At 37.1% G+C, this 24,568-nt stretch overlaps 1 protein-coding gene across 1 annotated transcript; it reads left to right on the plus strand.

The window, feature by feature from the left end:
- The first annotated feature begins 3,523 nt into the window (after positions 1-3,523).
- On the plus strand, positions 3,524-4,405 carry LOC141392195 (uncharacterized). The gene has a single exon (XM_073965150.1). It carries the CDS (start codon positions 3,524-3,526, stop codon positions 4,403-4,405), a length of 882 nt encoding a protein of 293 aa, XP_073821251.1.
- The last annotated feature ends 20,163 nt before the right edge of the window (positions 4,406-24,568 follow it).

A 24,568-nucleotide genomic window follows, 5' to 3' on the forward strand; every position in this document is an offset into this window, starting at 1 on the left:
TCGTCAACAAAGGTCCATGTTTTGGTATAGTCCCCATATAACGGTACCTCCCGATTTTCGGTATTTTGAGAATTTTAGCCACAATTTTTAACCAAACTATCTGCAATTTGACATTTGAGGTTCTCAGTGGTCATGAAACATCTCCACAAAACATCGTCAACATAGGTCAATGTTTTGGTATAGACCCCATATAACGGTACCTCCCGATTTTCGGTATTTTGAGAATTTTAGCTACAATTTTTAACCGAACTAGCTGTAATTTGCCATTTGAGGTTCTCAGTGGTCATGAAATATCTCCACCAAACATCGTCAACATAGGTCCATGTTTTGGTATAGCCCCCATATAACGGTACCTCCCGATTTTCGGTATTTTGAGAATTTTAGCCACAATTTGTAACCGAAATATCTGCAATTTGACATTTGAAGTTCTCAGTGGTCACGAAACATCTCCACCAAAAACCGTCAACATAGGTCCATGTTTTGGTATAGCCCCCATATAACGGTACCTCCCGATTTTCGGTATTTTGAGAATTTTAGCTAAAATTTGTAACCGAACTAGCTGTAATTTGCAATATGAGGTTCTCAGTGGTCATGAAATATCTCCACAAAGCATCGTCAACATAGGTCCATGTTTTGGTATAGGTCCCATATAACGGTACCTCCCGATTTTCGGTATTTTGAGAATTTTAGCCACAATTTGTAACCGAAATATCTGCAATTTGACATTTGAGGTTCTCAGTGGTCATGAAACATCTCCACCAAACATCGTCAACATAGGTCCATGTTTTGGTATAGCCCCCATATAACGGTATCTCCCGATTTTCGGTATTTTGAGAATTTTAGCTGCAATTTTTAACCGAACTAGCTGTAATGATCGGTATTTTGAGAATTTTTGCTACAATTTTGTCTATTCAAAAATAATCGTCAATATAGGTCCATGTTTTGGTATCCCCCCATATAACTGTACCTCCCGATTTTCGGGAATTTTCAGTGGTCACGAAATTTCTTCGCTAAAATTCGTCAACATGGGTCCATTTTTGAGGGTCTACATTGTTTTGATGAAACTACCCTCAATTTGACTCTTGAAGTTCCCTGCAGCTATAAAACTTTTCCGCCAAAAAATTTAATGATAGGTTGACTCTTTGATATAGCCCCGTAGGTGGTACCTTTCACCTAGCTGAACACATTTTTTTAGATTAGATCAGATAACACTGTGCAACAAAATGGAGGTGAAAGCCTGGGGCACGGAAAATTCCTCTTGTGGAAGAAAGGCCTTGGTGAGTATATTATGAACCCCGAAGGACAGATCCGCCGTGAGTCGAACTTCCGCCTTATGGCGTGATGAAATTTTTGTTAGAGACCCTGTGGGCCATCAGGAATTAGCGTTATATCTTTGTTTACTGTTGCTTAAGTGTTCTACAAAAACAACAAACAAAGATATAATGCTAATTCATGATGGCTTACAGGGTCTCTTGCAAAAACTTCATCACGCCATAACGCGGAAGTTCGAATCACGGCGCGTCTGTCCTTCGGGGTTTTTAATATACACACAACAAGGGCTTTCATCTCCAAAAGGAATTTAAGCAATAGCGGGAGGCAGTAGGAGTCTAACCATTATCGAAAAGTTTTTCCACCTAAAATTGTAAAAGGACCCTAATTATTCCATTTTAATTAAGACTATTTTATGGTGGAGGGTATAAAAAGTTCGGCCCGGCCGAACTTAACGACTTTTTACTTGTTTTTTTTTTTAAAATCCACGTTTGAAAATATATAAAAAAGTATTTTTTAAAAAATCCACTCTTGAATAGTTATAAAAAATATTTTTAAAAATTTACGTTTGAAAAATTATAAAAAAGTATTTTTTTAAAAAATCCACTTTTGAATAGTAATAAAAAAATATTTTTAAAAAATCCACGTTTGAAAAATTATAGAAAAAATTTTTTTAAAAAATCCACTTTTGAATAGTAACAAAAAATATTTTTAAAGAATCCATTTTTGAATAGTAATAAAAAAATATTTTTAAAGAATCCACGTTTGAAAAATTATAGACAAATATTTTTTTTAGAAAATCCACTTTTGAATAGTAATCAAAAAATATTTTTAAAAAATCCACGTTTAAAAAAATTACGGAAAAATATTTTTTAAAAAATCCACTTTTGAATAGTAATAAAAAAATATTTTTAAAAAATCCACGTTTGAGAAAATAATAGAAAAAAATCCATTTTGAAAAATAATAGAAAAAATATTCTTCAAAAACCCCAAAAACCCTTTAAAGAGTACAAGTTTGCAAAAATAATCGAAAAAATAATCTTTAAAGAGTCCACGTTTGATGGCTCATAAATTTTCTGTAAAACATCATAACAATTTGTGGTGGTGGAGGGTGAAAACTGTTCGACACAGTCGACCTTACTCTGCTTTCGGTTGTTTCGAAAATTTTGTGATAATGCTTATCAAAATTGATTAGGAATTGAACATGAATTTGAGCCTCACTTAAACCACAAAAAATTTTCAGTTAGATTAAATCGTTCAGGAAATAAAGAAGAAAAAAATTAAGACATCGCTTTGAAGAGCAATGCCGCCGTTTAATGTTATTCATATTGTCATTTTTGTTATAAAATTTATTTTAATCGCCGGCGAACAGAGCTGTACCATTAAAACATCGAATAATCCAACTTGTACCCAATTACATAAAATCAAAATTTCCATTGATGCAGAAGTTGATCCCTGTTCTGATTTTTATGGCTATGCATGCAATAATTGGCCTTATATACTGCAGGACTATGAGGCTGTACTTGACCATGAAATGAATATGAAGTTGATATCCATAATGGATGATATTACGGAGGAAACGTTAGATTTCGATATTTATAACAAAACCTACCAATATTATCAGTCGTGTTTGAAGGCCAAAGGAAGCAATCCGATTTTGAGTTATCTAGACATTGTTAAGCCTGGAAATGATTTGGAATGGCCAATTTTGGAAGTTATACGTGACGACGATGTGTACGATTGGCCTGCAGAGAATTTTAACATTTATGGACTGTTGGGTGAATTATTAAAATATGGTATCAATAACGTGTTATTTTCTACAACTACCACCATTAATTTTGACTCATCGGTTGCAATGAATATCAGTGCCGCACCTTTTGTGGAATTGGAAAGAAACGAAATTTCTGGGTTGCTTAAGAATTTGAATTTATCCGATGGTATGGCTTCGTATTACACAAAGCGTATTTTAAGAATTCAAAGCTTATTGAATTCGTCAATATTTAGAAAAGGACATATCAATATCAGAAGAGATATCGTCCCTTACGAAGGAGCAATAGTGTGGTTTCCAAAATTAAAGTTTTTTTTTAACAATGCCGAATTCCTAAAACCGAACAAAGGGAAATCGATATCAATTAACTTTGAGGAGAATTGGGAAGACTCAGTGTCGATACAATGGACTGCGAGCGAAAAACAAGACATCTGTAATTATATTATGATACGAATGCTGAAGCATTTCCTGAACCATAGGAAAACTATGGGCCACACCAAATTGGATTGTATTAAAGAGATACGTAGTAAATTGGACATGGTCACCAATTTACTCTACTATGAATACTACATACCTGAGGAAATAGAAATGGAAGGCGATATCCAGAACCTTTGTGATATGCTTACACAACTGTATGGATTTGATTTGGGCCCAAAAGGGATTACTCCAGTAAATTGTATAGTGGCATATTCTAATTTTGGAGATCTTCCAGAGCTAAAAAAAATATTCGCTGATATACCTGAACTGCATACAAGCAACTTCTACGAAAATCATTTACATTTAATCAGACATCAATATTGGATATACTTAAATAGACATTATGCTCCTTATAATTCTATGGCCATACATGGTGTGAATTCATATCTGTCGCGGGTAGTTTACGATGAGCAACAAAACATTGTGGCCATTCCTTTAGCTATGCTACAGCCACCTATGTATGATAGATCCTATGAACCCATATTTAAATTATCTTCTATTGGATTTCAATCGGTCCGCAATTTTCCACAAATGAAATATCGTGGCATAAGGATAATACATAAAGTTCAAAATCCTTGGGAAAATGCCACCAAAGAGGAATGTGCCCAGAGTGTTGCAGCAGCTGCAGTGGCCTATAAAGGCTATCTACATTACTTTCCACAGCAATTGCAACCAGATTTTACGGGCATCAGTTGGAAACAATTATTTTTCCTTAATTTGGCTCAAGCATTCTGTGTAAATCCCAATCAGCCAAACATTGAACAGTTAAAAGAGAAAAATGCACAAATTTTATCCGCTATTGCAGGAAATTTAGAATATTTCAGTGAAGCATTTCAATGTGATAAAAAAGGAAATAATGCAAAACGCATCGAAAAATGTGCTCCGTTTTAAGAATTGTTAATGAAAAACATAAATAACAAATCTTTATATATAAAACTCAATTGTCGTTTGTTGGTAATTGAATCAGTTGAAAACGGCTAGAGCGATTTGGATAATTTTTTGTGGAAATGTTAGTCATAGTCCAGTTTAGGTTTTTATGCAAAGAAAAATTGGCCACGCCCACTTTTCCGCCCACTTTTATAAATATGTTATATCTATGGAACTACTCAATAGATTTTCCTGAAACTTGCAGGGAAGGTAGAGTGATGGCCCCCGGTTGAAATAGGCTACATATTTGGTTGAATTTCGGATCGGGCGGGGTACCTCCCCTATGCCCTATTTTTGTAAAAATGCAATATTTGTAATAATTACAAATGTATCGCCTTGAAAATTAATTTCCGAGTCAATGGCGATTGTGTCTCCGACCTTACGTGCTTATTTGGGGCATTAAGACTGGACAACGCCCACTTTTTTAAATATGTTATATCTACGAAACTACTAAATCGATTTTCCTGAAACTTTCAGCGAATGTACAGGGTTGGTCCCCGATAAAAATAGGCCACATATTTTTTGACTTTCGGATCCGGCGGGTACCTCCCCTATGCCCTATTTTTGTAAAAATGCAATATTTGCAACAAATACGAATGTATCGGTTTGGGAATTTATTTGCGAGTCCATGGCGATTGTGTCTCCAACCTTACGTACTTATTTTGTGACTTAAGATCCGACCACGCTCATTTTCTAATTAGGTTATATCTACAGGTGATTTTCAAGAAAATCGCGATTTGTCTAAACTTTTAAATCTTTATAAATAAAAATCAAATATCGTTCGTTGGTAATCCTGGGTTTTTATGCAAAGAAAATTTGACCATGCCCACTTTTACGCCCACTTTCTTCAATTTTCTATTTTTATCATTTCTACAAAAACTACTGAACCGATTTTCCTGAAACTGCCAGGGAATGTACAGAGATGGTCCCTGCTTAAAATAGGCTACAAATTCAGTTGAATTTCGGAAAGGGCGGGAAACTTCCCCTATACCATACTTTTTTAAAAATGTTATATTTACAATAATTACGAATGTATCTATTTGGAAGTTAATTTGCGAGACAATTGTGGTTGTGTCTCCGACCTTACCCACTTTTTTAGGAACCAAAGACTTGACCATACCCACATTTTAAAATATGTTACATCTACAAAACTACTGAACCGATATTCGTGAAAATGTCAGGGAATGTACAGAATTTTGAATTTTGAAGAGGGCATATTTAAAAAACGTTATATTTGCAAAAATTATGTATGTATCGGAATAAACATTTACGGATTAATCTACAATCTAGGTACTTATTTGGGGCCTAAGGCCGACCAATACTACTGAAGAGATTTCCATAAAATTTGCAGCAAAAGCTCAATGTTTGCCGTTGTTATGTGGGGTACCTTCCCTTGCCTTTCTGTTAAACGCTATATGTATAAGCCAAACTTATGATTATATCGGTTTCAGCATACATTTTGGTAGGCAATGAAGTTGTGTGCACCCTAGGCCGGACCAGGCCCACATTTTTAAATATGTTATATCTTGAAAACTGATGACCACGCCGACTCTTTTCAAAACATTATTTTTCCAAAACTACTGAACCTAATTTTCAGAAAATATTCAGGAATGTCCCGTGGTCCAAAATGCTATATATTTGTAGACGAATTTCGGGGCCTATTATTTTATAATCGGTGTATTTGTTAAACTTATGAGTGCATCAGGTTGCAAATTAGTTTTCGAGACAACGGTGGTTGTCCCCCGATCAAGAAAAACTATATATTTACAAATGTACTTAAATGGTGAGGTTCAACGGTCCATCAGCCATGAAAAGCTAAAACATATAGGTCTACATAAGCGGGAGAATTCGATTTAAACATTTTGTTAACTTTTATTATTAGATCGCTTTAGGATAAAGACAGTGACATGGACGATAATAAATCCTAAAAGGCAGAAATTGGCGAAAAATCCGACAAAGTCCGTAAGAGAAAAGAACGTTTACAGACAAAATCTGTTGATAAATTTAAAATCCTTCTCGGTTTGACAATGGACCGAAGAAGTGAGGTAGAAAATACCTACTTTTGAATTAAAACTCATTACGACGGGCCAGCAACGCGGACCGGGGTCTGCTAGTAAATATATAAACACATAACTTAACAAGACTCTAATCGAATTATTCTTTATTTCCTGAATACATACATGCATTGCTAAAATTAAAACTCATTGAAATAAGCGACAGTTCAACCTTCCTGTTCTGTTCTGTTGTTACTCTCATCAATGGCACGTATGTTGGTATAAACCAGTGTTAATCACCACTGGGCTTGCGAGCCATGTCTGTGTGAACACACGCAATCTCAATTGTGGTGAGTTTGAACGTTGCTCTCACCACCGATCATCTTCTTTGTTTTAGCAATGAATTAACGCACACGATGTTTATCTAGAGAGGGATAGATAATCTCGTGTGTGTGCCCAACACAAACGCAGCGGTTAAATTCGTTGTTGCTGGTGAACACTGGTGTGAACACACACAATCTAAATTGTGGTGGGTTTCAACGTTACTCTCACCACCGATCATCTTCTTTGTTTTGCTAAACACGATCACTTCTAACAAGAAATAAACAGGCAGTGACTGCAGAGAGAGAGAACGAGAGAGAGAGAAAGAATACATATTGTGCATGTGACTCACACCATAACCATGGTTGAATTGTGTGTGTGTGTGGAGAGAGAAACGTTCACTGAGAGCACATGGGCGCTCTCTTGCCTAACGCTGCTTTAAAACAGGGATAGCCAAGCATTCGAAGTCAAACAGCTCTGTTTGAGTCACATGCATGAGAGTTATTATCTCTATCTATCTGCAACACCTGCCTGTTTATTTCTTCTTAGAAATTATCGGTGGTGAGAGTTATATTGAAACTCACCACAAGTGAGATTGTGTTTGTGAACACAGCAAGCGTCCAAGGGCGCCGTGGTGGCCAAGGCAGCTTTAAAGCAGTAAAGCAGTAACAAGAACAATTTGAGCAAACACTGTTGTCAGTGCACGGGTTTTCAATTAGTAAGTGGAGATAGTATCTCCCTTTGCTTGCTCACGAGTAAAGAACTGAGGAATGCTACTTTAAAGCATCGTCAGGCGATTAGGCGCCCGTGTGCGCTCATTTACCGTTGCTTTCTCCACACACACAATTCAACCCATTGAAAAAGCATGCACTCACACAATGACACCCCGTAAAGTATGCAATAGAAAAGTATGGTGCCTGACCCTGCTTTAAAGCAACGTTAGGAAAGAGAGCGCCAGGTGCGCTCATTGAAGCTTTCTCTCTTTCCACACACACAATTCAACCAATTGAAAATGCATGCACTCACACAATGACACCTCTAAAGTATGCAATAGAAAAGTATGGTGCCTATCGTTGCTTTAAAACAGCGCCAACCATAGGAATACAAACAAAACGAATGCATGTGTGCATAGTGTACGCGAGGGAGTAAAGCAAATGCAGAGACAACTCAGTGGGATCGCTGAGTATACTGTATTTACAAAAAAAGAGCAGCTCTGCTTTAAAGCCAGGTCAGGCACCATACTTTTCTATTGCATACTTTACGGGGCGTCATTGTGTGAGTGCATACATTTTCAATGGGTTGAATTGTGTGTGTGGAGAGAGCAACGCTAAATGAGCGCACACGGGCGCCTAATTGCCAAAAAACAAGTTCAACATAGCCCATAAATGCAATTATACACTTAATAATCTATTTACAAATACAAAATCAAAAATAGACAAAAGCGAAAGAAGTAATATCGTATACGAAATTCCATGTGGAGGAAATGAAAGAGAAAGTTGTGAAAAGTTATATGTCGGAACAACAAAAAACATGTTAAAAACAAGAATCTCCGGTCATAAATCAAATATAAAATTAAGACATCGAACTGATAAACCAAAAACAGCACTCGTGAGCCACTGTGCCAACTCTACACATCAACCAGACTTTGAAAGTGTGCGAGTATTAGAGAGAGAAACACATCACAGCAAACGGTATACTATGGAGATGCTGCATATTCTCAATGTGCCATCAACAAAACGGATGAACTTTAAAACCGACGTCGACAACAGCGCTTTAAGTTACAGAGGATTGATAGACAAAGCAAAACCTAAAAATAGATCGCAATACAAAACGAAACTCAGTGCAATATTTACAACGCATGACGATGGTAGTTAAACTACGCTTGTTTTTAAGTAAATATTTTAAGTTTATATTTGACGTGTTTATTGCGAACTAGGTATGTTTATTTTTACGAATAGCCTTAAGAATTGAAACAACTCTGTGATAACCAAATATTGTGTATTTATTGTAGATCACTTATCCTGAAGATGCAATTCAAGTAATTGCGAAATATTGATATACAAATAAATAAATGATTTAAATATATCAAACATTACGACCTCGAGCTTGAATAACTTATTCCCAAAATTGAAAACCAAAACAGGTCGAAGAATCAAAACTAATAAAAGAAAATGTTTGATCGATTGAAAACGAAAATAAATCAAACATTTTTCTAAAACCAGATGTTTGGTACTAGTTCGAACGAATTTTTAGTCGAATCGTCTTAGTGAAACAGGTCATGCACGGTGCTCTTGAATCAAATTTAAATGGAAGGTGCTTACACCTGAGAAGTTTTTGCGGATTCTGAAACTACAATGTTTATAGATGAGAAAAATAAAAAAAAACAAAAAAAAAATCGCCGGAGCGCTTTTAAAATAAATCGCGATTAAAGTTGACATTTTTAGGGGTTGTTTAGGTGTTTGTGATTTTGCTTGGAAACCGCAAGTCCTATCATCTCTACAAGATTGGCCTTAATGATATTTTCGTAGGTTTTACAACTTTTGAGATATAGAAGTTGAAATTGGGACAATTCAAATTCAATTCAATTCTATAAAACAATGTCATGACTGCAATTTCCCAACTTAAACTTATATATCTAAAAAATAGTACAACCCAGGAAAAATTACACAAGCCAGTCTTGTAAAGAATTTTCACAGCTATACGATTTTCTCAGGTCCCATGCCGATAAGACTTGCCGTATTCAAGCAAAATCGCGAAACCCTAACAAAAAACCTAAAAATGTATACTGAGCTTCTTTATCTCAAAAATGTTACAGCCTGAGAACAATTCATAGACGTCAATCCTGTAGAGAATTTTCACAGCTACAACATTTTCTTTAGCTCCATTTCGATTGGACTTGCGGTTTCCAAGCAAAATCGTGAAAACCTAAAAAACACCTACAAATGGGAAATTTGACCGCGATTTATTTAAAAATGCCTACAGCGATTTTTTCTTGTTTTTGGATTTTTCTCATCTATGAACATTGTAGTTTCAGAATCCGCAAAAACTTCCCAGGTGTAAGCACCTTCCATTTAAATTTGATTCAAGAACACCGTGCATTATTTTCCTTTCGTTAATGTAAAAACCTAAATACCAAATTTCAGCAATTGCGGTAAAAAATGTGGCTAACCTTTAAAATTACGAAATTCAGCAGGCCTACATCAAAACTTCGAGCAAATTTCTGGCGGCAAGTTTTTAGACTCAAAGAAGACCACCGATATTTCGGTAAGATAATGTCGCTAAAACCTTCAAAATACCGAAAACCAAGAGGTAAGCTACGATGGAGGATATAAAAAGATGTGGACGTATACTAATAATTGTCTTCTGGAATATTTTATAACTCTATGGAAGACTAAATAACAAATTTCAGTCAGTTCGGTGGGATAGTGATGTCACAACCCTCAGAAGTACGAACATCGGAAGGAATCGCTCTATGGGGGCTATATCGAAACGTGTACATATACCGACAAATTTCTATTGGAAAGTTTTTTTTTTACCTCCAACGTAGACTAAATACTAAATTTCAGCCATGTCGGTGGCTGATTTTCGGTATTTTGAAGGTTGTATGTACAAACCTTAAAAAAATATCCAAAATGGGGGCTTTATGAAGGCTTGGACATGTACGTACAATAGGACTGTTCAAAGGGCGCCCTTCTGTTGTCGGTGTGTGTCAATTTGCTCACTTACACAATTAATACAAGTAAGCAACGGCTGTAGTCGAACGGGGCCGACCATGTGATACCCTACACCACCACCTCTAGGAATTAGCTATGTACAACCACTTTGCATGCTAAATGTCCGGGTATAATTCCCAGGCCTGGCCACATCAAATTTTCAACGATGGCATATTACCCCTTTGTAATGCTGCCGATATTTCCTCAGTATTTCAGCCATGAAAAACGTCTCTACAAGTGGCAACTTAGGACACGAATTTCGGATTCGGCGATAAAAATACGTCACATATCAATGACATAACATGAATTCATTGGTATAAGATAAGCCTCCCTTATCCCTACTGGGATATTTGTGGAACAATTATATAAATTATACATTTCTAAACAATATCACTGTGTGTAATTTTTTGAGTCATGTTTTATTAACCATATTCTGACACCGCAGTGTGATAGAACACCAAAAATGAGAAGACACGTGTCTCGCCGTTTTTCCCTATCTCATCAACTTTCGCGGTTATAGGCCTCCAAAGGTTTGAGCCTTTGATGTAAGAAGGGTCAATTAGTCAGGACTATATCTTCCAAACCCTAAGGAAATTTGAATTTATCTCAGAGGCAAAGTTGTAGGTCTTATCTTAAAGAACAAAAATTGCTAAACTATTGTGGTTGATTGTTTTCTTGAATTTTGAACGGTTTAATATCTATGGAGCAGAAGCCGAGAAAAGAGGGTAGAAATCGCAATTGTTTTGTTATTTTGACTATTAAGAACTGTTCCTTCAGGGTTCGTATATTCTAGAAAGATGTTTATTGAGATCTGAGGTACATTTTTGTAGTTGGCTGTTTGCTTCAAATTTGATCGGTTTGATAGCTGTATAACAAAACTTGAGAAGAATTTTAAAAGAAACTTGACCATGGCGATTTTGACTTTGCAGATGAAGTTTGATGGGTTATATGTGTTCACAATTTTTGTTATTTAAGACAAGAGCTACAACTTTGCCTCTGAGATAAATTCAAATTTCCTAACGGTTTGGAAGATATAGTCCTGACTTGATGACACTTTTTACATCAAAGCCTCAAACCGTTGGAGGCCTATAACCGCGAAAGTTGATGAGATAGGGAAAAACGGCGAGACACGTGTCTTCTCATTTTTAGTGTTCTATCACACTGTGGAGTCAGAATATGGTTAATAAAACATAACTCAAAAAATTACACACAGTGTAATATAAGGCTATACCAAATCAATTGTGGTAAGCTAACTTCTGCAGTGGGATTCTCTAACTCATTTTTTGAGTTACCGACAAAAATCGATAAAATTAAAACGCAAAATTATGAATGAAAAATTCAAATAAAAGTTGACAACACTCTTCGTCGCTAACTTACCGACAAACATCATTAATTACCGAAATTATAAGCATTTTAATTTTACCGACATTTGTCGGTAACTCAAAAAATGAGTTAGAGAATCCCACTACTGATTTTTGAAAAAGTTTGAGAAATATTTTGTTGGAAATTTTGGACCATTATCTCAGGAAATATGGGCTTACTCCGAAAAAATTGTACCGTTGCAATAGTTACCGCAAAAAAGAACCTTCTTCAAAAAATTCTAATAGATCCGAGACTGGTCCTCAAACTGGACGGGACCGATATAGTCCATATTCCAACCTGATACATTACTGGATGAAATAATAAGATGTGCAAAGTTTGGACCAATCAGAAAATCCACTTGAGAGTTATCTTGCGGATTTGCCATTTTAGTAAGGTTTCTTGCTTGTTTTTCAGGGTTTCTTGGACCTTTTCGGCCATAATCTTTGGAGATAGGGACTTGCCATTACAATTGTACCATCGTAAAGGGGACCGCAAGGACAATCTGCTGAAAAAAATCAAAACGATTCGATAGGACTCTTAAATTTCAGTTTTCCAAATTTTGTGTGGGAGGTACTCGAAGGTGTGGACCGATATAGTCTTACCCTATCTATATCTGGAAGGAATAATAATATATGGAAAGTTTGGACCAAATCGATTTCGCACTTTGACAGTTATCGTTCACACCGGGATTAGGGGTAATGAAATAGTAAACTCCTTGGCAAAACAAGCCAAGGAGCAACCCACGGTAAGTCTAGTAAACGCTAAGCCGTTTAAAGCTACGCGACTAGAACTAAAGACATGGGCAAAAAATGCACTTATATTCCTCTGGAGAAGTGATGAGAAGGGAAACAAGTAAAAAAGTATCAGTCGACTTTGCCGACAGAGATATACCCTCAGCCTGTGCAAATTGAAACACTTTTTTCACAATAAAATTATGTATTTAGGGGGTTTCAAAATGTTGGTCGTATGAACCGACAAAAATGTTGATTAGGATTAAAGTTAGAAACCTTTGCGGAAAAGGTACTTAAAGGAATGGACCGACATAGACCATGGGGGTGCCATAGGGGGTTTTTACACCCTTCGAGCCGTTTTTTTTTAAGAAGTATGGAGTTGCCCCTGAAACAACTTTTACCATCGTAATTGAGGCAGCGAATGTAAGTTGCTTCAACAAAAATCAGAGTGATTCAATAGCAGGTCTTAAAGTGAACTTATCCAAAATTTTGTGTGGGAGGTACGGGATGGAGTGGACAAATATAGTCCATATTCGAACCTGATCTATATCTGGTAGATTTTATGAGAATGTATAAAGTATGGACCAAATCGGTCACTCCCATCAAGAGTTATCGTGCGCACAATTTTTCTGAATATTTTTAAACATTTGTGGGTAGGTACCTGAAGGAGTGGACCGATATGGCTTATCTACAAACTTAAAGTAAGTTTGGAAACAATATTACGAAGGCCGAAATCGGCATATCCGTTCGAGAATTATCTTGCGCTTCCACCCATAAACATGGTGTCATAGGGTTTGTTTTTCAACTTTCAGGCTATTTTTTCAGGAAGTATTGACTTGCTCCTGAGGAAACTTGTACCTTCGTATAAGAGACAGTGAATACAAGATATTACTACAAAAACCAAGGCGATTCGAGAGCAGGTCCTAAACTGAACTTTTCCGAAATTTTGTGTGGGAGGTACCCCAAGGAGTGGACCGATTGAGTCCATATTGGAATCTCATCTAAGTTTAATAGAAATTATACGATGTGTAAAGTATGGACCAAATCGGTTATTCCCTACAAGAGTTATCGTGCGCATAAGTTTTGCGAAAATTTTTGAACATTTGTGGGGGAGGTACCTGAAGGAGTGGACCAATATAAGCGCACCTGCACAAAATAGGTTGTGCAGAAAACAGTGAATGCAGGGCATGCGGAGAGGACGACGAAACGTTGGAACATTACCTCTGCCATTGTCAAGCCTTCACAAATCTGAGAACCCAGTTACTAGGGAATGACATTATACCAGGACTCGACCAAATTAGGACAATCGAGTTCAAAAAGATCAGAGACTATGTAAATAGGACAGAGATCCTAGACTAAGTCAAAAAAAGATAATCCTCCATAAACCAAAATTAGAGCGCACAACAGGCCTACTTATGGCTTAAGTGTATGTCCACATGGGTGTGGTGATCTAGTATCACCCCTCTTATCAACCTAACCTAAACTATCGTTCACACAATTTTTCAAAAAAAAAAAATATTGAACTTTTGTGGGTGAGGTGCCTGAAAGAGTGAGCCGATATAGCCAATATTCGAAATTAAACTATGTTTGGACAAAAAATTACGAAGTGCATAATTCGGTTCGAATCGGTAGATCCTTCGGGAGTTATCGTGCGCACCAGCCAGCTAGATAGTAAGAGAGACAGAGGAACAGACATGGCTAAATTGACTGCAAATTGTTTAAAACGAATTTCATCCATACATACTTTGGGTCTAAAACCATTTTTTCGATGGGCACATCTTTGGTCGTATTTTGTATATTTTGTATTAACCTAAAGGCTGAGGGTATAAAATAGGTGGCGAAGCGACCCCATGCTGCAATATTTGTATAACAATTCAGTTGGACAACTGAACTGAAAATTTCTCTGTCATGATTGAGACAACTTGTAGTATGAGAGGAAATTGTGTTCTCTACACAAAACCCATTATATATTAGGCAGTAGGGCCGTTATCTAGCAGATAAATTATTGCACTTTGCATCAGAGGAAATATCAGTATTTATTTTTCCATATGTAGGAATAAAAATATGGACCAAAAATAAAATTTTGTATATTTTTCATACAAAAGTAATGGTCTATTTCACCCGCTAAATAATATCGGATCATCATCCAAATTGTAGTCATCTTCCTCGACCTGAACCCTTACCTCGGGCAAAATTTCGTGACTATTGAGCTAAAATTGCGACCTCTAGTGTGCTTATGATTACAAGCAAAAAACTGGATATATTAGGCTGTAACTCTGTTATCTGACCGCGTAAATCAATATAATTGGCATCAATGGAAAGGGCAAGAGTTGGTCTTCCAAATATTATTTATGTGGGCGGAATGTGTTTTCCAGGAATAAAGATATATGCGGTATATTAAACATTTTCACAATTTTCACACAAAAGTTATGGTCCATTTAACCCTCTAAACATCACTCGATCACCATCTCAAATTTCAAGCATCTTCTTTGTCATATACTGTTAGCTTGTTCGAATTTTCGAGGCCATCGGGCTATTATTGCGACCAACAGAGCAGCTACAAAATCGGATAAAAATTATGTTTTTGGTCCATTTCACCCGCTAAATATTTCACGATCATCACCAATAACAATAGATGTCTATTCTGGTCTAAACCCGACCTCCATGCAAAATTTCGTGACGATCGGTCAATAATTGCGGCCTGGAGTTTGATTACAATTTATAATGGACAGACGGACGGACTGACACACATATCAAAATCGCTTTATCTCGTCGAGATATGAAGATTGGTGTTACATGAATTTTTCCCAAAACAAACTTATAATACCCTTTCCACATAGTGATGTAGGGTATAAAGAGAGCTTTGGTTTTTGAAATGATAATTTTCAATACAAATTTTTTTTGTTCTGTTTTAGTTGAAGATTCAATCATATGATTGTCTAAGTCTGGAGTTTTCCCCCATTGGCTTAACTTCATCACTTTACTCTTTGCAGAGAAAAATGTTTACAAAGCGCACTGACAGCTTGCAAAATTTACTGATCGCTACCAATATCATGATTTCATCCCGGCGAAGGGAATTATCAATTGGCTTTTCAGTTTTTGAAGTTTGTTATTTCAACTTAACAGAAATCGATGATTTCTTAGTTGAATCGTGCTGTCAGCTTGCAAATATTTAGGTTAGGTTAGGTTGAGAAGAGGGGTGATTCAAGATCACCACATGTCCTTAAAAAGAAAGGACATACACTATAGCCAGAAGAGGCCTGTTGTGCGCTCTAATTTTATGTGTCCTGGAAGTTGTTAGTTTAGGAGTTCCGTCCCATTGACGTAGTCCCTCAAGTTTTTGAACCCGATGTAATTATGTCGTTTCCCATTAGTTGAGTTCTCAAGTTTGTGAAAGCCTGGCAGTGGCAGAGATAGTGTTCCAACGTTTCGTTGTCCTCGCCACATGCCCTGCATTCACTATTCTCTGCACAGCCTATCCTGTGCAGATGCGCTTGTAGTCCTAGATGCCCTGTGAGGACACCGATCAGTCTACTGATATCCTTTTTACTCATCACTAGGTTTGGCATTGTCTAGACTTACAGTAGGTAGCTCCCTGGCTTGTTTTGCTAAGGAGTTTGCTACTTCGTTTCCCGTGATCCCTATGTGTCCTGGTACCCATATAATGTTTACCGAGCCATAATGGGAATAGTCGTTAATTGCATTTTTACACTCTAAGACAGTTTTCGATATTGTTGCCTTACTTGTTATAGCTCTAATTGCTGCTTTACTATCCGTAAGGATGTTAACTGTGAGTGGCCTTGTATTTGTTTTAAACCAGTTCAGACATTCTGTGATCGCTCGGATTTCGGCCTGGAGGATCGTGTTATGATCCGGCAGACGAAGGGAGATCCTCGTTTCCGTGTCTACGATATAAATACCCAGTCCCGTTCTCCCCCCTAACACAGCCCCGTCCGTAAACCCGCAGCTTCCAGCGGGAATCTGTGCAAGGGTTCCATCGATCCACATATCTCTGTCCGGTATTAGAACTTCACACAGAGCTACTTCACTTGATTCTGGTATCCGGTCCGATACTATTTGATTTATAGATTCACCCGTTGTGAACCGTAATATGCATTGGTGGTATGTTTGGTGGTCTCTTTCGATCCACTCGCTCATCGCTTTCAGTCTTATAGCCGCGATGGCTGCTTCATACCTTACCTGTATTTCTATCGGGTGGACAAATAGAATTGTCTCTAAAGCACTAGTTGGTGTAGTCCTCATCGCCCCGCTAATGCCTAGGCAACACATTCTTTGGACTTTTTGCAATGTTTCCACATTGTACTTTTTGTCCATAGCTGTCCATCATACAACAGATGCGTAAGTAAGAATCGGTCTTATTACGCTTCTGTATAGCCAGTGCATCATTCTAGGATTAAAACCCCATTTTGAGCCTATAGCCCTTCTGCAAGTTGACCAACATCTGCGTGCTTTGGCAGCCCTTTCCTGAATATGGTCTTTCCATTTGAGTTTCCTATCTAGGATTACCCCCAGATATTTAACTGTTGGAGATATAGCTAATGTCTTATTCAGGAAAACTGGTTCCTCGACGGAGCCCAATTTTTCTGTTTTCCTAGTGAAAAGACATAACTCTGTTTTTTCCGGGTTAACATTAAGACCTCTTGGTCTAGCCCAGTTGTAAGCTATATTTAGAGCCTCTTCGGCTCTCCTGCAAAGTAGATTTGGATTCTTTCCCCTTAGAAGTATTATAACGTCGTCTGCATAACAGACTGGTTCAAATCCTTCCTTGGTTAAGGACCTTAGTAGACTATTTATGGTAGTGACCCACAGAAGCGGCGATAAAATCCCCCCCTGTGGCGTTCCCTGCCCTACTTTGTCTCTTCTTGTTACGTCATGTAGCGCGCAGCTTATCCATCTGTTTCTTAGCATGTCGTCTATCCAGTTCCTCAGCGTTCTGTCTACATGAAATTCGTCTAAGGAGTGGATCAGCGTTTCCGTGCTGACGTTGTTGAAAGCACCTTCTATGTCGATGCAAACTGCGAGTGTGTACATCTTCATTTCGAAGGTCCTCTCTATGTGGTGTACTACCTCATGTAATGCGGTTTCCACTGATCTACCTTTCACGTATGCATGTTGTTTATATTTCAACATGTCGTTGGGGATTTTGCTCTTGATCATGGTATCGACTGTCCGTTCCATTGTCTTGAGTAAAAAAGATGTTAAACTTATCGGGCGATAAGATTTTGGTACTGCGTAACTTGCCTTACCTGGTTTGGGTATAAAAACCACCCGTGCCTCCTGCCAGGCTATGGGAATATACGCAAATTTTAAGCACGCGTTGAAAATATTGACCAGCTTGGACGAAATGTAGTCCACTTCCCTTTGAAGTAAGGCCGGGAAGATCTGGTCAGGTCCTGCTGCTTTGTTTGGTGAGAAGCTCATTATGGCTTGCTTAACCATAGAGCTGTCTATTTTTGGTACTTCTTCTGATGTGTGGACATATTCCGTCAAAAGCACTGTTTGGGCCGCAGTGCTTGAAGGAAAGTGTGTTCTCATCAGAAGGCCTAAGGTTTCCTCGCTTGTTTCCATCTTCCTTCCCATTTCATCAACCATTAGCTCGGCTTGTGTATGGGTTTTGGATAGAAACTTTTTAATTTTTGATACGTCGTTTACGCTATCTACCTGTTCGCAGAAAAGTTTCCAGGAGTTGCGTTTGGCGTTCCTTGTCAGTTTGTTGTATTCTTTTAGTTTTGATTTGTAGTTGTCCCAGAATACAGCTAATTTTTTTCGTTTTGCCCTATTGTAAAGTCTACGGACCTCTTTGACTTTGTTACGAATTTCCCCTGTCATCCAGGGTTTTTCGTAGGCAGACTTCCTTTCTCGTAGGGGACAACTATCCTCGAAAGACTTTACCAGGGCTTCGGCTAATTTGTTGACTTTACTGTCAATGTCCTCTTTACTTAGGCATTCCTCATCTTCTCCTTGCCCTAGTCTGTACCTTAATTTAATTCCGAACTTGGTCCAGTTTGTTTTGGATTTGTTACGGAATGTTATCGGGTTTGGCGGTGGCCTTGATATTTTGAACCTAATATACCTGTGGTCAGAGAAGGAGTGATCATCTGAGACCCTCCAGTCATGTACTTCGTTTATTAGGTTTTCTGAACATATTGTTATATCTAGTACTTCCTCCCTAATTCTGTTAACAAAAGTAGGTTTATTTTCTACGTTAAGAGTTATTAGGTCGTTAGTATTCAAATAATCTAGAAGGGCTTGACCCCTTTTGTTAGTGTTAGTACTACCCCACGAAATGTGGTGTGAGTTAGCATCGCTACCTACTAGTACTTCGTTACCTGTTTGCTTGATTTTCCTCACCAGCTGCTGCAATTCCGACGTAGGTGGTAACGTCGGGGAGTCGAACGGTAGGTATATAGACGCTAGGTATATATTACCATTCCCTTGCTTCAATACCGTGGCGTCCGATGATGACAACTCTGGAGAGAAAAGAAAGCATACATTTTTATGGACTATAATACAGGTCCTCGGGCGGGTACCTGTACTAGCGTAGAAAAGTTGATAATTTATATGGTTCAATCCAGAGACCTTGTTCTTCACTGTCCAAGGTTCCTGGATTAGACCTATATGTATATTACCTTTGTTCATTTTCTCCATCAGCGCATGAGTTGCCGTTTCGCTCCGATGGAGGTTGATTTGGATGACCTCAATCATTGGTCGTCCAGTAGGCGGTTTTCTTGGGAGGCGCTGATGGGTTCGTCTGGTGTTTTTTTGGGAAAGCCGAAAAGTGAGCATCATTCTCATTAACATGAGAATACTCGATGCTTAAAGAGTTCAGGTTTTCACTAAAAAATCATCATTTCAAAAACTGAAAAGCCAATTGATAATTCCCTTCGCCGGGATGAAATCATGATATTGGTAGCGATCAGTAAATTTTGCAAGCTGTCAGTGCGGTTTGTAAACATTTTTCTCTGCAAAGAGGAAAGTGATGAAGTTAAGCCAATGGGGGAATACTCCAGACTTAGACACTCAATTTTTTCTATGGCAAAAGACAACCCAGCATACTAAAATTACTTGAGATAATATTACAAAAAAGTTTTAAACTGCATGTGTAGTAACTAGAAAATGATCTAAATGGTATCCCTGTAGAAGCAGAATATTTATATAAATATTTTTTGTTTGGTATTTTATAAAATGACACAAAATGGTATGTTGGGATTTCATGGGAAATATTTGTATTTTCAAACAAACACAATCTCAAAATATGTATGTAGATGTGTACACAGGCCTAACGTACAATTTTCTGGGGGAAAGTTTTATACCACTAACGAAGACTAAATACCAAATTTCGGAGGAATATTGTGGACACAACCTACAGTACCGTTATATGGGGGCTATGTGAAGACATGGACCTATACCGACAAATTTCATAAGCAAAGTTATATACCCCCAATAAAGACTAAATACTACATTTCAGACATTTCGAAGTGATAATGAGACTAAAACCTTCAAAATACCGAAAATCGGAAAGTACCGTTCCAGATGGGCTATATGAAGACGTAGACCTACACCGACAATGAAGACTAAGTATCAAATTTCAGCCATTTCGGAGGGATAATAAGGCAAAAACCTTAAAAATACCCAAAATCGGGTGGTACTGTTCCACGGGGTTTATATCAAAATGTGGACCGATATAGAGCATTTGCAATACCAAACATCCTAGGAGTAATAGAAACTTCTTTACCAAATTGCAAAGCTCTTTCTTAAAAATTGCGAGATCTATCTTGATTTCAACTGACGGACGAACGGACAGACGAATGTTTGGGTCTCCGATGAATATTTAGATGTATTACTAACGGAATGACAATTTTAATTGTACCCTATTATATGGTGGAGGATATATAAGGAAAATACATTGTGAAAAATACTCTTGAGAACACTTAACTTTATTGAGAAAACAAGTATAAAAGTATCAATCGACAGCGATATACCCTCAGCTTATCTGAATTGAAACTTTCATCTATGGACAGATCGAATGTATTTAAGGTCTTTTCAGAATTTTTGGCCCTTTTTGGACATTTGAACTTGCCGACAAAAATGTGGATTAGGATAAAAGATCAAAACTGTTGCCGAGGATCACCACAACAAACAGCATCGGTATACATTTACGAAGGATTTTCGAACAGATCCTAAACTGCACTTAGAAACAGTATGAACTTTTGTGCGTGAGGTACCCTAAGGAGAGGACAAATATTGGCCATTTTAGAAGTTAAATTAATTTGGACTACATATTATGATATTCAAAGTTTGGACCAAATTGATTGATCCGTTCAAGACATATCGTGCATACCATTTTAAGGACATTTTTTAAATATTGGAGGAAAGTACCGGAAGTTGTGGACCGGTACCGGCAATCTTCGAACTGAAACTAAGTTTGGACAAAATATGACGAAGCCAAAATTTTGAACCAAATCGGTTGATCAGCTCGAGAGTTATCGTGCTCTCCAACCATTACATATGGTGCCATAGGGGTTTTTACACCTTTCGGGTCATTTTCTCAAGTAGTATGGACTTGCCCCTGAAAAAAATTTTACCGTCGTATTTGATGCAGCGAATGCAAGTTGCTTCAACAAAAATCAATGTGATTCGAGAGAAGGTCATAAAGTGAACTTATCCGAAACTTTGTGTGGGAGGTAGGTACATGAAGGAGTGGACAAATATAGTCCACATTCGAACCTGATCTATAACTGGTAGATATATTAGGATGTGTAAAATATGGAACAAATCAGTTACTCCGTTCAAGAGTTATCGTGCGCACAAACTTTCCGAACATTTTTGAAAATTTACTCAAAGAGTGGCATAACTCAAAAAATGCATTTTCTGAGTTAGCAATAAACATTTTCTCTACGATTTCTACTTTATCTTGTGTCAAATTCTCATGCATATATCTCAATGAGTTACAAGTTACAGCTTATTTACAACGAGTTTTGCATAATTCAACATCAGAGTTTTTTCAGATTATGAAGCACTAAAACACTCCGAATAATGCTTGAACTTGCACAGAAATTTAGCACTGCTATTTGTCTAGCTATTTGCAAAATATGGTCCAAGTAGTTATTTTAGTTTATGTGTAATAATCTAATAATCTTATAACTTGGTTTTCTCGAAACTGGATTTTTTGAGATTTGTCACTCTTTGAGTAAATGAGCGATTTATGGGTGAGGTAGCTGAAAGTGTGGACCGATATGGCTTATCTATGAACATAAACTTTGTTTGGAAAAATATTAGGAAGGCCAAATTTTGGACCGAATCGGCAGATCAGTTCGAGAGTTATCTTGCGCTCCAACTCCACACAAGGGTTTGCACCTATTTGCTATTTTCTCAGAAAGTATGGACTTGCCCCAGATGAAACATGTACCGACGTATGGGAGCAGTGAATACAAGTTGTTACAACAAAAATCAAAGCGATTCGAGAGCTGGTCCTAAACTGAACTATTCCGAAATTGTGTATTGGAGGTACCCGAAGGAGTAGATCGTTTGATCATATTTGAACCTCACTTAAGTCTGGTGGCAATTTAACAACGTGCAAAGTATGGACCAAATCGGTTACTCCCTTCAAGAGTTGTCGTGCGCACAAATTTTCAAACTTTTGTGGGGGAGGTACCGGAAGGAGTGGACCGATGTAGCTCATCTTCGAACTTAAACTAAGTTTGGGCAAAATATTACGAAAGCCGTTCGAGAGTTATCGTTGCGCTCCAGCCAGCAGGACAGACTGACGGACATGGCTAGATCGACTCCAAATTGTCTGAAACACATTTCGTCCAAACATACTTGGGGTGTAAAACCATTATGTCGATGAATAGAATAGAAGACCTCCGTAGGAGGCTTCTATAGAATAGAAGACCTCCGTAGGAGGCTTCTATAGAATAGGAGACTTCCGTAGGAGGCTTCTATAGAATAGAAGGCCTCCGTAGGAGGCTTCTATAGAATAGAAGACCTCCGTAGGAGGCTTCTATAGAATAGAAGACCTCCGTAGGAGGCTTCTATAGAATAGAAGACCTCCGTAGGAGGCTTCTATAGAATAGAAGACCTCCGTAGGAGGCTTCTATAGAATAGAAGACCTCCGTAGGAGGCTTCTATAGAATAGAAGACCTCCGTAGGAGGCTTCTATAGAATAGAAGACCTCCGTAGGAGGCTTATATAGAATAGAAGACCTCCGTAGGATAGAAGACCTCCGTAGGAGGCTTATTTAGAATAGAAGACCTCCGTAGGAGACTTCCTAGTGAACGCACGTACTTTTGCACAAGCGCATCAAATCTTAACTAAAAACAGTGTTATACACAAACAAATATATCGGTCGGTATTACCAATTTTTTCATCGAAAATCAAAACTAAAATATTGTGAATATTGAAAATGTCTTCTCCACAAGTGGCAAATTATATGTGCAGTCAATGTTCAGTAAAAATTAAAACTGCAAATTTTGTTCGATGTTTCAATTGCGATAGATGTTTTCATTTTAGTCCATGCTGTTCTCTTTCTGAGAGTTCTTACAAGAGCATGGGAATACGGATTGGAAATATCATATCTGCAATCCGAGAGCAAAATCGCCAAGCACTGCATATGTTTTTGTAAACAATAGTGAAAACGATACACTCCAAAGTCAAGAAAATAATATACAACAACAAACACAATCTAAACAACAAAGAGACGGTGATGATAACGAAGAACTTACAATCAAACGGTTCAAGAACAATACAACAACTACTAGTGAAGAAGCATCAACACAAAAGAAAGACATATCTGACCTAAAGGCAGGTATGATCGAAATGCAAAATTGCATAAAACAACTTACTATAAACCACTGGTGTGCACGGGCATCCACTGGTGGCTGCTGAAAAATACTCTTACTTTTATTAATTCAACAAAACTCAGACGTTTAAGTATTTTTTGTAATTATTATTTAATAAATAATTTCATCCACGGTATTAGATTAAAATTGTGTTTTCACAATTAAAAAACAATGTAGAAAAACCATGAAAAACGATAAATGTTAAATTCTCTTATATTCTCTTAAATTCTGTTTTGCTCACCATTGCTATAAACATAACAACCACAACAACAAATATTACAAACCTAACAATGTTCAGTGGGGAAATAAAAGAGCACATTGCTGATATTAATCGTAATGTAGCTGCAATAACAACACAAATACAAGAGCTGCAAGTGAGAGACCAGCAAAAGAGTGAAAAAATAAAAGAGCTAACGGAACGCATAGAAAAAATGGAACAAAAATTAATCGAAAGGAATATTGAAATAGGCAATGTTACAAATGAAAATATAGAAGTACAACAAGTGTTAAGACAAATTAGTGAATCTGTTGGTGTACCTATAAACAGCAATGAAATAAACAAAGCATACCGAATCAAAAGAAAAAATAAAATTATTGTGGAGTTCGTTTCTCTTAACAAAAAAAGAGAAATTATGGACAAAGTAAAGAGGCACAGAATAGAAATTAAATCATCGGGTGAAGAGAACAACACCATTTACTACGTAAATGACGAACTCACGGCACATAACAAACACCTTTTGTGGTTGGCGAAAATGAAAGCCAAAGAATCTAACTGGAAATATGTGTGGGTTAAAAACGGAAATATTTATGCACGTAAAAATGAAAATTCACCATTCACCATAATACACAACACTTCAGATATTGAAAATATAACTGGAGCAAATTAAAGAATAAAGAATATATAGCTGAAAGAAAAGATTAGAAAATCAAAAATAAAGATACTTTAAAAAAGATCTCAACTCGCATACAAATTACAGTGATAAATAAAATCTGAAATATAAAGAAAAGGAATAAAAACTTACAATTACAAATAAATAAATAAACAAATAAATAAAAAAATAATTAATATATAATAAAATAGATAATAAATAAGATTAATTTAATAAATAAAATAATACAGAATTAAAAATGAATTGCACGGAAG

Source organism: Musca autumnalis, unplaced genomic scaffold, assembly GCF_047663935.1.
Source record: "Musca autumnalis isolate F117 unplaced genomic scaffold, ASM4766393v1 scaffold_2, whole genome shotgun sequence".
NCBI classification, from domain to species: domain Eukaryota; kingdom Metazoa; phylum Arthropoda; class Insecta; order Diptera; family Muscidae; genus Musca; species Musca autumnalis.